This window comes from Phyllobates terribilis, unplaced genomic scaffold, assembly GCF_046119375.1.
Source record: "Phyllobates terribilis strain yellow unplaced genomic scaffold, ASM4611937v1 Scaffold_11__3_contigs__length_659146591, whole genome shotgun sequence".
Lineage (NCBI taxonomy): Eukaryota > Metazoa > Chordata > Amphibia > Anura > Dendrobatidae > Phyllobates > Phyllobates terribilis.
Genome location: NW_027362771.1, coordinates 535,549,638 through 535,564,410, shown reverse-complemented (window position 1 = coordinate 535,564,410; position 14,773 = coordinate 535,549,638). Strand labels below are relative to the sequence as shown.

At 47.7% G+C, this 14,773-nt stretch overlaps 1 protein-coding gene across 1 annotated transcript in view; it reads right to left on the bottom strand.

Annotated features, from left to right (window-relative positions):
• The window catches only part of LOC141167327 (adhesion G protein-coupled receptor E1-like), a 129,745-nt gene that overhangs the window by 38,748 nt on the left and 76,224 nt on the right, over positions 1-14,773 (bottom strand). Inside the window, exons 14-15 of the mRNA XM_073654749.1 lie at positions 7,088-7,256; positions 6,887-6,985 (exon numbers count right to left, since the gene is read on the bottom strand). Of these exons, the coding sequence (XP_073510850.1) occupies positions 6,887-6,985; positions 7,088-7,256 (268 nt within the window). The remainder of the gene's footprint in view (positions 1-6,886; positions 6,986-7,087; positions 7,257-14,773) is intronic.

Genomic DNA, 14,773 nt, shown 5'->3' with positions numbered 1-14,773 from the left:
CCCGTTCCCAATGGTCTCAAGAACTTCTTCTGGACTAGTCCAGCATCAAACTTCTCTTCCGCTTCTACATATCTGGATGCAAACAACAGTTCAATTGCTCTGAACAAGAAACTTTGGGGTGATTCATTATTTTTCTGTGAGAAGTTAATGAGTTGGTGGAACAATTCTGAAGTACTCTCTTCTTTATAATGCCCTTTTAAAATCATCTTCAGCTGTTGCAAGGTCAGTTGACTCTTCATTTCTAGCATACCACGGAGGTTCAGTCCTAGGCTGATAACTTTCACCACCCCCTCAATGATCTCATCTGGCTGGTAGCCTTTCTGTAAGCCTGCATCGATCTGGTGCAACAAGTTCATATAAGACTGTCTGTCTTTCTGTTCACACTCTCCAATCTGTCCCAGGATCTTGAATTCTTTCCTTATGGTGATTTGTGGTGTTAGAGAGGACTGTCTCCCTGATTTATCTAACCCGAGCGGGTTAAGGATCCTGTCTGAGTCTGTCACCCATTCAGAGGTTTTGGTCGATTCCTGCAGGGCTGTTGTTAGGGCTTTGAATTGTTCTTTCAATTCCTGTAGTTCAGTTTGTGGACGGAGATTCCCCGCTTTTGGTAATTGGTGCCGCCTCGCCATCCTCCAACTTCAACCTGGTTAGAAACTGTGTTAGTTCCTGGAGGAATGTCCCCATGACGTCTTCAGCTTCTTTCTTCCCCAGCTCATCCATTTTTGCATTAATGGCGGCTAACAGTTGCCTGCGGTTGTGTGCTTTAGAAATCTGTTCTTCTGACATCTTTATATGTTCTGCTACTGTTCTCAATTCTTCACAGGTTAATAGTGATGAGCAAGCATGCTCGCCACTGCTCGGTACTCGCCCGAGCATCTCAGTACTCGAGATGCTCGGAGCTCGCCAAGTACTTTCAAGATGCTCGGGCGGGAGCTCGGGTCCCCGTCCTGCATGTTTGGCGCTATTTAGATCACCAATCATGCAGGGATTGTCTGCCACTCACTGTAATGTCACAGCCATGGTGGTTGTATCATTACAGTGGTTGCCCAAATCGATGGGAACAGTGCTCACAGTGAAACATGAAAAGGCGGCAATTCATCAGCGGCATACAGCGGTACCTGACAATTTAGAACAGAAAGAATAGAGCATCACACATAGATTAGATAGATAGAAACATGTCAGTCACATATATAATAAGTACAGTGATAGTGTTGGTTACTGTACTTGTCATTTAGTGTTAAAATAAAGGATTTATTTAAAAAAAAATTGCCGTAGGGTTCCCCGTAATTTTAGACTCTAGCGGAGGTTAAGCAGATGGCTGGGGCAGATGTTTGAAGCCTGGGAAGGGGGTAAAACCCACAGAGCTTCCAAGGCTACTAATATCAGCCCCCAGCTGAATACCTAGCCTTTACCAGCTATTAAAATGGGGGACCCCCCCCCAAAAAAAATGACGTTGGGTCCCCCCTATTTTAATTGCAAAGGCTAGGCAGACAGCTGGGGGCTGATATTAATAGCCCAGGAAGGGTGCCATGAATATTGGCCCCCTCCCAGGCTAGAAGCACCAGCCGTCAGCCGCCCCAGAAATGGCGCATCCATAGGATGCGCCAATTCTGGCACTTAGTCTCGCTCTTCCCACTGCCCTGTAGTGGTGGCAGTGGGGTAATAGGGCTGGGATTGATGTCAGCTTATAATGCCAGCTGACATCAAGCCCAGGTTAGTAATGGAGAGGCGTCTATAAGACACCCCCATTACCAACCCCATAGTCAAAGTTAAAAAAACACAAACACCCAGAATAAAGTCATTTAATTGAAATAAACACACAATTTTTTAATTGGAGAATTCTCCCACGCTGTCAGTGATGTGCATGAGGTGAGCTGAGTTTATTGGACATGCCTGCGCTTCTCAGTGTCTGCAGCATGGCAAGCTGGATGGCTTTCGGCTGCGATCCAGCCTGTCATGTGAATGTAGCAGAGCTGAAGCAGTCCTGGGAACCATGGAAAGGTAAGGATGAGGTTGGTTTATTATTTTATTTTTATTGCAGGAGATCGTTGGCTTATGCTGGAATGGGCGTGATGGTAAGTATGGTTTAATTTAGAACATTAAAGAATTGTGTGTTTATTTCAATTAAAGGACTTTATTCTGGGTGTTTGTGCTTTTTTTAACTTTGACTATGGGGTTAGTAATGGGGGTGTCTTATAGACGCCTCTCCATTACTAACCTGGGTTTGATGTCAGCTGGCATTATAAGCTGACATCAACCCCAGCCCTATTACCCCACTGCCACCGATACAGGGCAGTGGGAAGAGCGAGGCTAAGTGCCTAAGTGACGGCTGGTGTTTCTAGCCTGGGAGGGGGCCAATATTCATGGCACCCTTCCTGGGCTATTAATATCAGCCCCCAGCTGTCTGCCTAGCCTTTGCTAGCTATTAAAATAGGGGGGACCCCACATCATTTTTTTTTCGGGTCCCCCATTTTAATAGCTAGTAAAGGCTAGGTATTCAGCTGGGGGTGATATTAGTAGCCTGGGAAGCTCCGTGGGTATTACCCCCTTCCCAGGCTTCAAACATCTGCCCCAGCTGTCTGCTTAACCTCCGCTAGAGACTAAAATTATGGGGAACCACACGCCAATTTTTTTTTTTTAATAAATCCTTTATTTTAACACTAAATGACAAGTACAGTAATCAACAATATCACTGTACTTATTATATATGTGACTGACATGTTTCTATCTATGTAATCTATGTGTGATGCTCTATTCTTTCTGTTCTAAATTGTCTGGTACCAATGATGAATTGCCGGCCGGCTTTTTTAAAGAGACAAAAACACTATTATTTTTTTTCTATAAATCCTTTCTTTTAACACTAAATGACAAGTACAGTAACCAACACTGTCACTCTACTTATTATATATGTGACTGACATGTTTCTATCTATCTAATCTATGTGTGATGCTTTATTCTTTCTGTTCTAAATTGTCGGGTACCGGTGTATAACGCTGATGAATTGCCGGCTTTTTTAAAGAGACGGGTGCATGAAAATCGGAGGTCACTAGTGTGTTCCAATTGCCCTGCTATGTTTTTCATGCACCCTCCTATATACCCTGCCTGCCTGTCTGCCTATATATTCTGCCTGCCTGACATTTAATTGAGCACCGTTCCCATCGATTTGGGCAATTTTTGACCTTCTGCAGACCGCCGGGGGTGCCCGCCAGAAAAATGCTCGAGTTTCCCATAGACTTACATTGGGCTTGTTGCTCGGGTCGAGCACCCGAGTATTCCAATGTGCTCGACCCGAGCTTCGAGCACCCGAGCATTTTAGTGCTCGCTCATCACTACAGGTTAACTGAAGAAGCAGCTCACTAATTCTGTCCATTTGTACTTCCACATCCATTGCTGCTAGTGAGTTTTCTTTAGGGCTGGTCCTCTTTAACTGGTGTAGCAGAGTTGAGTTGAGGTGCTGTGCTGCTGTGTTTTACCAGACACTTTTCCTCTTCTCCCTCTACACGCTAATTCCCGCTCAGGACTCCCCATATGGGCCACCAATGTTACACGCATGCCGCTAGGTTCACATAGGGGCGAGACAGGTTAGATGAATTCTTTGGAATCCTGGGGGAACCATTACTCAGGGCGACCATAGACCATGTGCTGCAACTTCTCTCAGGCACACAGGGGTATTGACCCTCAGGCACAGACACGGAGATTGTTTCACTTGCTGACCAGACACACTTGAGAAGAGTCCTCATAAACAGTAGAACAGTAGCATTTAATAAGAAGCCGCACAGCCAGTACAAGTTAAGTCTTATGAGCAACAGGCTCCAGTGACAAACAGTATAGTTTCCTTAGCAGCACAGCAGTTCACAGTCTTCCCAGTAGTACAGGACAGCACAGTTCTAATGGAAAGGCACATTAATGAACACAGCATTCTTTACAGCACAGTAAGATGGAGGAGGGGGGGAGGGTTTGCTGAGGGAGATGATCCCTGTGACACCATTTCTTACAGTCCTTATGTTTCTGCTTGACAATACTCTGCACTGTTAGTTCAGGAACTCTCCCTTACCTGTGCTTAGCTTCATTCCTGATTTTAATCCTTTTCACTTGCAGGGGCACTTCTGTTAGATGCAGAACACACACAGCACCTTTCTCTTTGGCTCCAGCCAGACAGTAAACAACTTCCCTACAATCCCCCTGGGGCTTTGCTAAAACACTCCCCTTCTCCTGTGACTGTGTTAACCCCTCTAGTTGCTGGCTAATTCTGGAGCACAACACTTCCTGTCTCATGTGCTTGTGTTACTTCTAATAGTTGCTGAATGCTTTTAAAACAACAGCACTACTTCGGCATTGTCATACTCTGCAACAGCACTACTTCTGCATGTCACAAATGACCTGAAGTATACTGCCAAAATGGTAACAAAGTAACTTAAGGATAACAAAGTCAATGTTTTGGAATGGCCATCACAAAGCCCTGATCTCAATCCTATTGAAAACTTATAGGCAAAGCTGAAAAGGCAGGTGTGAGCAAGGAGACCTACAAACCAGGATCAGTTACACCAGTTTTGTCATAAGGAATGGGCCCAAATTCCAACCAACTGTTGTGAGAAGCTTGTGGAAGGATATCCCAAATGTTTGACCCAAGTCATTCAGCTTAAGGACAATGGTACCAAATACTAATGAAATATATGTAAAATTTTGACTTTGCAGTAAGTAATAAAAATGCCTTAAACATTCTCTCTCTCATTATTCTGGCATTTGGCAAATATTAAAAATGATGGTAATCCTAATTGACCTAAAACGGGAAAGGTTTATTCTGATTTCTTGTCAGATATTGAGAGAAACATCCATATGTCTCTTTTGATACAGTGTATGGAAACTTCTGGTTTCAACTGCATATATCATTTTACAACACTGTAACCCCCAGAAAATAATTGTTATGTCAATTACACTGCACAGTGAACACTGTGAAAAAACAATACCCAAAATGTTTTGTTTTTTTTATATCCCACCTCCAGAAAAATTAAATGAAGGGCTCGCTCACACTAGCGAGTAGCATCCAATGATTCCCTCATGTGAGAAAATCGACTGCTATATGCTATATGCAATTGAACCTCAGCTCAAACTCTGCTGCGAGCAGGAGCCAAGTATCATTTTACTGTGATCCGATTCTCTCGCATGCTAGAATTGCGGCGCAGGTGCGGTGAAGATGGAGAACTTAATTTCTCCATCTTCTCCATTGTGTGAGTCAGTGTATATCGGACTGCACTCGGATGACATTCGAGTGCAACCCGATGCTTTGCACGTACCCATAGACTTGTATGGGTGCGCGCCGTCCGATATACGCTGTCAATCGCAGCTTGCAGTGATTTTTTTCTCAAGCCGACTCTGCATGAGAAAATAAACACTAGTCAGCACTGCTCAAGAGTATAACATTGGTGAGTGCTGTCCGATGAAACATCAGATAGCACTCATGAAAGTTAAAGCTAGATCCTCGCCAGTGTGAGCGAGCCCAAAAAGTGATCAAAAAGTTGTGATTGAGGAGGAAAAAGTAAAACAAATGTTATGGCTCTCGGATTGTGGTGATGCAAAATATTATATAGAAAAGGGGATTTTTTTTTCCTTAAAAAAGTAGTAGGCTAGAAATGAAAAGCTATATAAATTTAGTATCACAGTAAAACAATCTTGTGCATGGAATAAAAAAAAAAGGAAGGGCTCAGAATCAATGATGAAAAAAAATAAAATAAAAGCTTGATCCGGAAGGTCCAAACCAGACCAGTCGTAAACGGGTTAAAGGGAATTTGTCATCAGTTTTGTGCTGCCTTAGCTGCATACAGCATAATATAGCGACATAAACCCTGATGATGACAACAGCTGACAACTGATTCAGCAGGACTACACTGCTCAGTTCCAGCAACTGCTGATAAGCTCTGATTTTCTGAAAACTATTTTTTGACATTATAAAAAATTATTTAAAAAAACTTACAAAAAAAGAGAAAAAAATGAAATAAAAGTAGTATAAAGAATAAGAAAAGTAAACATAATTATATAAAAATTGTTATTATCAAATTGTTAAGATATCTGTTCCACCAGCTATCAATAGGGCATTCTTTGCTCCAACAGAAATTTCAGTTTTTCTCTCCTTTTTTTTTAATATATATTGTTTTATATATGCCAGGAAAGCACCCAAGGATTTACTATTTTGATAGACATATATTTGATTTATCCTTGGTTTTGCTCTCTTTTGTTGCTTAATATATATTTTTGGTTTATTTTGGGCCATTCATTAATTGGCATAATGCTGGAATCGATTTATCTGTCACTAGTTTATGCTTCCCTTATGTATGGCACCATCAACCTGGTGACCAATTCCCATCAATACCCACACATTTTGCACATGTATGGCTGCTATGGTCATCATAACGGGTGGCACTATATTATATAAAAAAAAACTAATAATTAATAAGGGGATAAATAGAATATGCAAAACCTTGATGACAAAGGACAACTCAAGGTCATATTTGTTTTTGTAATTACTTAAATTACGGCTCATTCAGACATCAGTTTTTCACTGACGAGTGCCATTCATGTTTTTCACGTATTGTATAGCACTTGTACCTATGATAGTCTTTAGGGTTGTTCACATGTCTGATTTTTTCTCAGACCCAGTGGTCCGCACAAAAGCATGGAGACTTGTCTGATATTGATCTGAGAGTCGGAAGAGACTCGTCAATGAAAGTCTATGGGTCTGTAGAAAAAAACGGACAGTACTCAGATGCCACAGACTGATAGGAGAATCTGTAAAAACCTTCATTAATTTTTCTTCTCATCCGAAAAAAAACTCATGAAACTGACCAAATGATGGTAAAAGGATAGGATATTAGGTAATACTGAGACTTACTGGTTTTATAGTCATGGGCACAGTACTACCAGTCATCGTTTCCGATGTGGACTTCTTGGAATAAAGCCTTCTGAACACTCTGTTGTACTCTTCTCGTACCTATAAATGAAAGATAAGTACAGCAGAGTTAAATACGGGAACCTTCAGTTAGACACTGTGATCATTTTGGAAAAATGTAGGAAATAATGGGTGGTGAACCACCTGGCGGTTGAGCAGACAATGAACTACAAAGATGTAAACTCCTTGGAGACTATTGCAGATAGTGAAGATGTAGGACGCAACAAGATACTCAGATCCAAACTGAAAGAGGCCAATGATCCATGTACAGCCGAGTATGAAGAGCTGGGACAAGGCCTTGAATGTCAGCAGGCTGCGGGGAGAATAAGGGTCAAATTAGATAATTCCATATTTTCAGAATTTAATTCAGAGTTTATTATAGTGGTTGTCCATTATAGATAAGATATCGCCTATTTACACAATAGGTAATAACTGTAGATCGGTTGGAGTCTAATAGCTGAGAGCAGCAGAATGGGGAACGTTCTTTAGAATTGATCCACAGTGCACATGCTCAACCTGTGCTCCAGTCATTACCTATGGGGATGCCATAAAAAGCCAAGAGTAGCACTCAACAGCCGCATAGAGATTGAATGAAGTGGGGGTTGGGCATGATCACTGCTGCACCATTTTATAGTGCCCTGCTTAACCAATCGATGTTGTTCCCAGCAGTCGGACCCCCACCCATTCATAAGTTTTTACTGATCCTGTGATTAGATGAAAACTTATCTTCATTGGACAACTTGTTTAACTATTAAATTGCCCCAAGTTCCATCACACCTCTTCCCATATAGACTTTTAACACACCTTGACCTAATTACTTCTGTTATTCCTTCCCACCCCATCAATATGCACCAGACTTATTATGAGGTAGTGTGGCGCCCTGCTGCACATTGGTGCCACAGATCCCAGAGGGGTGCATGGACGGATTCCTCCACAAGAGGCTCTCATAGCATTCACACACCTCCACCTTCCACCTCAGACCAGCAGAGGGAGCCCGTTAGGGATATAAAAAGGGAAGGTGGAGCTAGGCAGTTAGTCAGTCTGCTGCAGCCAGAGAGGTTGTCAGGTCAGTTCAGACTCAGTAAGCTCAGATTAGTGAGCCTAGGGCATGCCGACGCCAAAAGAGCGGTGAAGCACAGTGTGCCTGCTGCAGTGTGAAGCCTAGTAAGGGGCCCCGAGCGTGGCCGAAGGCGAGTGGAAAGAGAGCAACATAGGGGGCAGAGGAGCTTAACCAGCTCACCCCAAAACCATTTACCGAAAACCGGGTCCGCGTCTGCAGGGATTCCTTACATCCAGCAGAAATAACCGGAACCCCTGGCGAACTACATGTCCCAGGAACACCAAAAAGCTAACTGTTATACCAGGGTCAGGAGTCACGGAGGCCCAAGAGACCAGGGAGTGTGATCTCCAACAGAAGGCCCTACCACCAGGTCAGCAGGTGCAAGACAGAGACCAAGTTAGGCCTAGCTCCAGGCAGGTCAAAAACTTATCAAAGAAAGGCAAGAAACAGGAGGCCCCACACACGCTCACTGGGGAGAGTCCTGATATGCACCCTTCACCCTGAAGTACCCTGGACCGTGCCAGAAACACCACCAGTAAAGGTACTGAAGTGAACTCCAGTGTGCGTGCCTATTCTTCCATTCTTCCTCTGACCCGGCTGGGTCCCCTCTGTCCTGCATCCCTACACTTATGCTGCCCTGAGGCCCCACTCCACCTGTGGGGAGCTGCACCAACTAAGCTGCCTGAACACCGGCCTCAGAGGACTGTCGCAGTGCTGGTGATCCTCACCAGACACCACAGGTGGCGTCACGAACATTCCCCTTTCCCATACAACTTCCCCCTTCCTTTGTAAGAGTGACCCCAGGGTACGAGCCCGGGAGCCGACCACCGCGGCATCCCCAAAACCAACAACAAGGCCCGGGCGCCGAGTTGTCCCCATCCCCTGGGCGCGTCATCTCTTCCGAGCTAGGCAGTTAGTCAGTCTGCTGCAGCCAGAGAGGTTGTCAGGTCAGTTCAGACTCAGTGAGCTCAGATTAGTGAGCCTAAGGCGTGCCGACGCCAAAAGAGTGGTGAAGCGCAGTGTGCCTGCTGCAGTATGAAGCCTAGTGAGGACCCCGAGCGTGGCCGAAGATGAGTGGAAAGAGAGCAACATAGGGGGCAGAGGAGCTTAACCAGCTCACCCCAAAACCATTTACTGAACACCGGCTCTGCGTCTGCAGGGATTCCTTACATCCAGCAGAAATAACCGGAACCCCTGGCGAACTACATGTCCCAGGAACACCAAAAAGCTGACTGTTATACCAGGGTCAGGAGTCACGGAGGCCCAAGAGACCAGGGAATTTGATCTCCAACAGAAGGCCCTACCACCAGGTCAGCAGGTGCAAGACAGAGACCAAGTTAGGCCTAGCTCCAGGCAGGTCAAAAACTTATCAAAGAAAGGCAAGAAACAGGAGGCCCCACACACGCTCACTGGGGAGAGTCCTGATATGCACCCTTCACCCTGAAGTACCCTGGACCGTGCCAGAAACACCACCAGTAAAGGTACTGAAGTGAACTCCGCTGTGCGTGCCTATTCTTCCATTCTTCCTCTCACCCGGCTGGGTCCCCTCTGTCCTGCATCCCTACACTTAAGCTGCCCTGAGGCCCCGCTCCACCTGTGGGGAGCCGCACCGACTAAGCTGCCTGAACACCGGCCTCAGAGGACTGTCGCAGCGCTGGTGATCCTCACCAGACACCACAGGTGGGGTCACGAACATTCCCCTTTCCCATACAACTTCCCCCTTCCTTTTTAAGAGTGACCCCAGGGTACAGGCCCGGGAGCCGGCCACGGCGGCATCCCCAAAACAAACAACAAGGCCCGGGCGTCGAGTCGTCCCCATCCCCTGGGCGCGTCATCTCTTCCTGATGTCACGAACAGGATTCCGTGCCCGCTGCAACGACGGAATGTTGTGCCCGTTGCCACCGGGTACTGTGCGCCTTTAATCAGAACTGTGTATTTAACTGTGGCGAAGATCGCCGCCATTGTTGTGCCGCCGAGCGGTAAGAAGGGCGTAACTGCGGGAAACTGAGAGGCGTACCTGCTGAAGCGCGCGAAGCCCCGGACACGCCCCACGCCTCGACGTCAAACCAGGAAGCGCCAGGTCCTGGAAGGAGCCCCGGTGAGGGCTCTGACGAAGGACGCAAGCGACGCAAGGTCCTGAAGGAAGACCGTCACCAGCGGAGCTGCGGCCTACCGGAAGAAAAGTAAAGAAGGTAGGCCATGATTCGCTAGGGGGGCGCCAGAATGTCCGAAGAACAGCACAAAGCCGAAGTACCGGTTAATGGCCCTGATGATCAACCCGCACCCGGCGCCGAGCAGGCCGGAGCAGCCGCTCCACCAGCAGAGCTTGTAACCCCTGTCATACTCATGGCCCTACCGTACATCCCTGGACCGAAGTGGCTCCCCCAGTACAGCGGCAAACCAGATACCCTGTCTGGATTCAAAAGGAAAATATGCGGTATACTGGACATGTACTCTATGACAGGCAAGCAAAGAGCCGCTGTTGTATTTGGACAATTGACTGGTGCTGCGGAGTGAGAAGTAGAAACCTGGTCGGCCGCAGACCAGGAGTCAGTGTCCGCAATCTTTAAAAAGTTTCAGACTGTCTTTAAGAATCGTACTGAGACAAACCTCCGGATGAGGTTCTTCAACTGCTCTCAGCAACCGGAGGACAGTGTTCGGGACTATGCCTGGGGTTTGCAAGGGGCCCTGCGAGCTCTGAAACAGGTTAGTCCAACCAGCATCAATAATGAAAATAAAATGCTGAAGGAACAGTTTATCCGGGGACTGAGGTCTCAAGAGGAGAGCAGGACTGTGCCTTGGTGGTCCCTGGATCATCCAGATGCCACCTTTGACACCTTTAAGGACATGGCTATAAAAGGACTGCAGCCCCTGGAAACAACTGCTATCCAATGTTACCAGGGTGGGGCCACCCTAGTACCTGCAGCGTCCACCTTTTCCCCGGTGGCTGCTGAAGCCAATGTTCCAGCAACATCCTCTAGTGAGCTGGACAGCCTGTGCTCTGAATTACGTCAGTTGAGCAAAACCCTGACCACTGTATTGAGTGCCCTGCAGCTGCGGATGGAGCCCGAGGAGGAAGGAAGGACCCTGCTAGCCGACAGCCCTGAGGATGTCCCCTGGATGAGAAGGAAGAGGAGGACAACGCCACCCCCTGGGAGGACCAGCGACCAACACCGCCCGCCAAAGGACCCTGTCTGCCATCGCTGCCACAAGACAGGTCACGCCGTCTGGAGCTGTCCTTTAACTGAGCAAACTCTGGGGCCGAGGGCCGACACCCAGGAGTAGACCCCTCAGTCCCATCAAACTGGTACCGCAGGTTCGTGGGAGGAAGACCTTTCCTGTCCATCGTGCTGGACGGCATCGCGACACCCGCTCTGCTGGACACAGGATCTCAGATAACCATCATGCCTGATGTCCTCTACAAAAGGTTCTGGTCCATAGACGAACTTCACCCACCAGATCCAAATCTTTCTGTGTATGCCTCAAACGGCCTCCCCCTTTACCTAGTCGGGTTTAAGGATGTGGCAGTAAAGGTGGGAAGAGTGGAACTGAAGGACCAGGGACTAATTGTAGTAGAGACTGGTGATACAGACTTGTATATGGTACTTGGCACAAATATTGTTAGTAACTGTTTGGGAGAAGTGTTGTTCTTGCTCCAACAGATAGCTGACACTGCCAGACCAGGGCAGAGAAGGGCGCTCCAGAAAGAGATCCGAGCCCTTATGTACCAGCAACAGGTAAAGCTAACAGGCGGTGAAATTGGTAATGTACGGGTGACAGACCCGGTTCCCATTGTGATTCCCCCGATGAGTGAAATGCTGATTTGGTGTAGAGCAGCAATAGGTCTCAAAGGACGGAGCTACCAGGCGGTAGTAGAGCCCCTTAGCACGGAGCATAGACCTACACTCTTGACTGCCAGAGGGGTAGTGGATGCATGCAATGGGAGGGTGCCCGTACGCCTCCTAAACTATGGGGAGGACGAGGTTAGATTACCACGCTACGCCACTGTTGCCAAACTGTACACAGTAAATAACTCCATACACACGGCGGAGTCCTTAACCTCACCAGACGAAGAAGAGGATAATGACCCGACAACACAGGTGGAGGATTGGTGTCAACAGCTCCATGTTGGGACAGAAACCACTCCTGCAGGGCTAGTAAGGGATAGTTGTAGTCCCTGGACAGCTCCCCTAGTTCTAGTCAGGAAAAAGGACGGAAGCATGAGAATGTGTGTAGATTACAGACAAGTAAATTGCAATACACATAAAGATGCATACCCTTTACCACGTATAGAGGAATCCCTGGCTGCCTTGAAGTCTGCAAATTACTTCTCCACCCTTGACCTCACTAGTGGGTACTGGCAAGTAGCTGTTGCTGAGGAGGATCGGGAGAAGACGGCCTTCACCACCCCGATGGGACTCTGCGAATTCAATAGTATGCCGTTTGGACTCTGCAACACCCCCGGAACGTTCCAGAGATAGATGGAGTGCTGCCTGGGACACCGCAATTTCGAGACTGCACTACTATACCTGGACGACGTGATAATGTACTGCAAAACGTATGAGGACCACTTGAAGCACCTGGCGGAGGTATTTGAGTCGCTGTCCCGGTATGGGATGAAGCTGAAGCCCTCAAAGTGCCACCTGCTCAAGCAAAAGGTACAGTACCTGGGGCACATCGTTAGTCTAGAGGCAGTAGCACCAGACCCGGAGAAGGTCACTGCCATCCAGAAATGGCCGGAGCCGAAGAGCCTCAAGGAGGTACGTCAGTTCCTGGGACTAGTCGGGTATTACCGGAGGTTTGTGAAGGACTATACCAAGAAAGCGGCGCCTTTGCAAGATCTCCTGGTAGGACAGTCCAGGAGAGGCAGAAACCGCCCGTTCCAGTGGGGTAAGGAGCAAGCTGAATCCTTTGAGGTGATGAAGGGGATTCTGACAAGCGAAGAGATCCTAGCCTACCCTGACTACAGCCAACCGTTCCTGCTGTACACTGATGCCAGCAACGAAGGATTAGGAGCTGTACTGAGTCAGGAGCAGAATGGCAAAGAGAATGTGATCGCCTATGCAAGCAGGAAGCTCCGCCCGACCGAGAGGAATCCAGAGAACTATAGCAGCTTCAAGTTGGAGTTCCTGGCCCTGGTCTGGGCCATCACCGAGCGGTTCAAGCACTACCTAGCGTCCAGTAAGTTCACTGCCTTCACTGATAACAACCCCTTGACTCATCTAGAAGCAGCTAAGTTAGGAGCCATGGAGCAACGATGGATGGCTCGGCTGTCAAACTACCAATTCACTATTAAGTACTGGGCGGGCCGCAAGAACACCAACGCCGATGCCCTGTCCAGGATGCCTCACCAGTCGGACACTGAAAAAGAAGTGGATGACCTGGAGGAGATTGAACTACCTGCCTTTCATCGGAATAGAATGGTCCACGAGCAACGAGCCTCCAGGAGGCATCGCGGTAAGACGTTAAACCCCCTGCCTCACCACAGCTGGAAGGAGACCCAGGACAGCGACCCGGTTGTCAGCCGTATCAAAGAGCTGATAACCCAGGAAGGTTCCTCCCTGGAGAAGGACGCGTCTCTACAAGCCAAGCAGCTGTGGAATGAGAAGAGCCGGTTGTTCATCTATAGAGAGAAACTGTGCCAGAGGTACGCCAACCCTAAAACCCATGAGATGGTATGGCAGATAGTGGTGCCCAAGACAGACATCCAGGTGGTGTTGGAAGCCTACCACGATCATACGGGGCACTTTGGCTGGAAGAAGCTAGAAACCCTGCTGAAGTGTCTGTTTTATTGGGTAGGAATGCGCAGTTCCATTGAGAGGTGGTGCCGGAATTGTGGACCCTGTAGCCTCAGAAGAAAAGACTACAGCAGCCAGAAGGCACCCCTGCAACCCATCAAGACGACTCGTCCCTTGGAGATCGTGGCCCTGGATCATGTCAAGCTGTCACCCAGCAGGTCAGGATATTCCTATGCCCTGACCATGGTGGATCACTACTCTCGGTTCCTGGTGGTCGCCCCCGTCAAGGATCTGACAGCAGAAACTGCGGCGAAGACATTTCAGGCGTACTTCTGCAGGCCCCATGGATACCCGGAGCAGGTGCTGACGGATCAAGGCCCAGCCTTTGAAGCTGAACTGTTCAGGGAGTTCTGCCATCTGTACGGGTGTAAAAAGATCCGGACTACACCGTACCACCCCCAAACCAACGGTCTCTGTGAAAAGATGAATAACATCGTCATCGACCTGCTGAAGACCTTACCACTAGAGGAGAGAAATCAGTGGCCAGACCTACTACCTGACCTGGTAGATCTGTACAACCACATACCTGTGAGTTCCACCAATTGTACTCCAGCATATCTCATGCGAGCCAGACCCGGGAAGTTGCCCATGGACCTGGAGCTTGGTGTAGTAGAACCAGAAGCAGATATGTCCACTGAGGACTGGGACACGACCAGACAGGAGCAGTACAGAAGAGTACAGGCCTGTGTCGAAGACAGTCTCACTCGGGTAAGGGACAAGCAGCAAGCCCACTACAATAAAAGTGCGCCCGCAGAACCCTTCACACCAGGAGAAGTGGTGTTAAAGAGGAAAAGGAGAAACCACAAACTTGATGACCAGTGGGGGAGAGAACCCTACACTGTGTTAAATTCAAGATTTGATAACAAGAAGACCTGTTTGATTAGCAAAGACAGAGGAATAACGACTGCAACGGTATCTAGAGACCATCTGAAGTTGTGTCCAGACCTGCTAAAGCCCCAAGAAGAAGTGCCT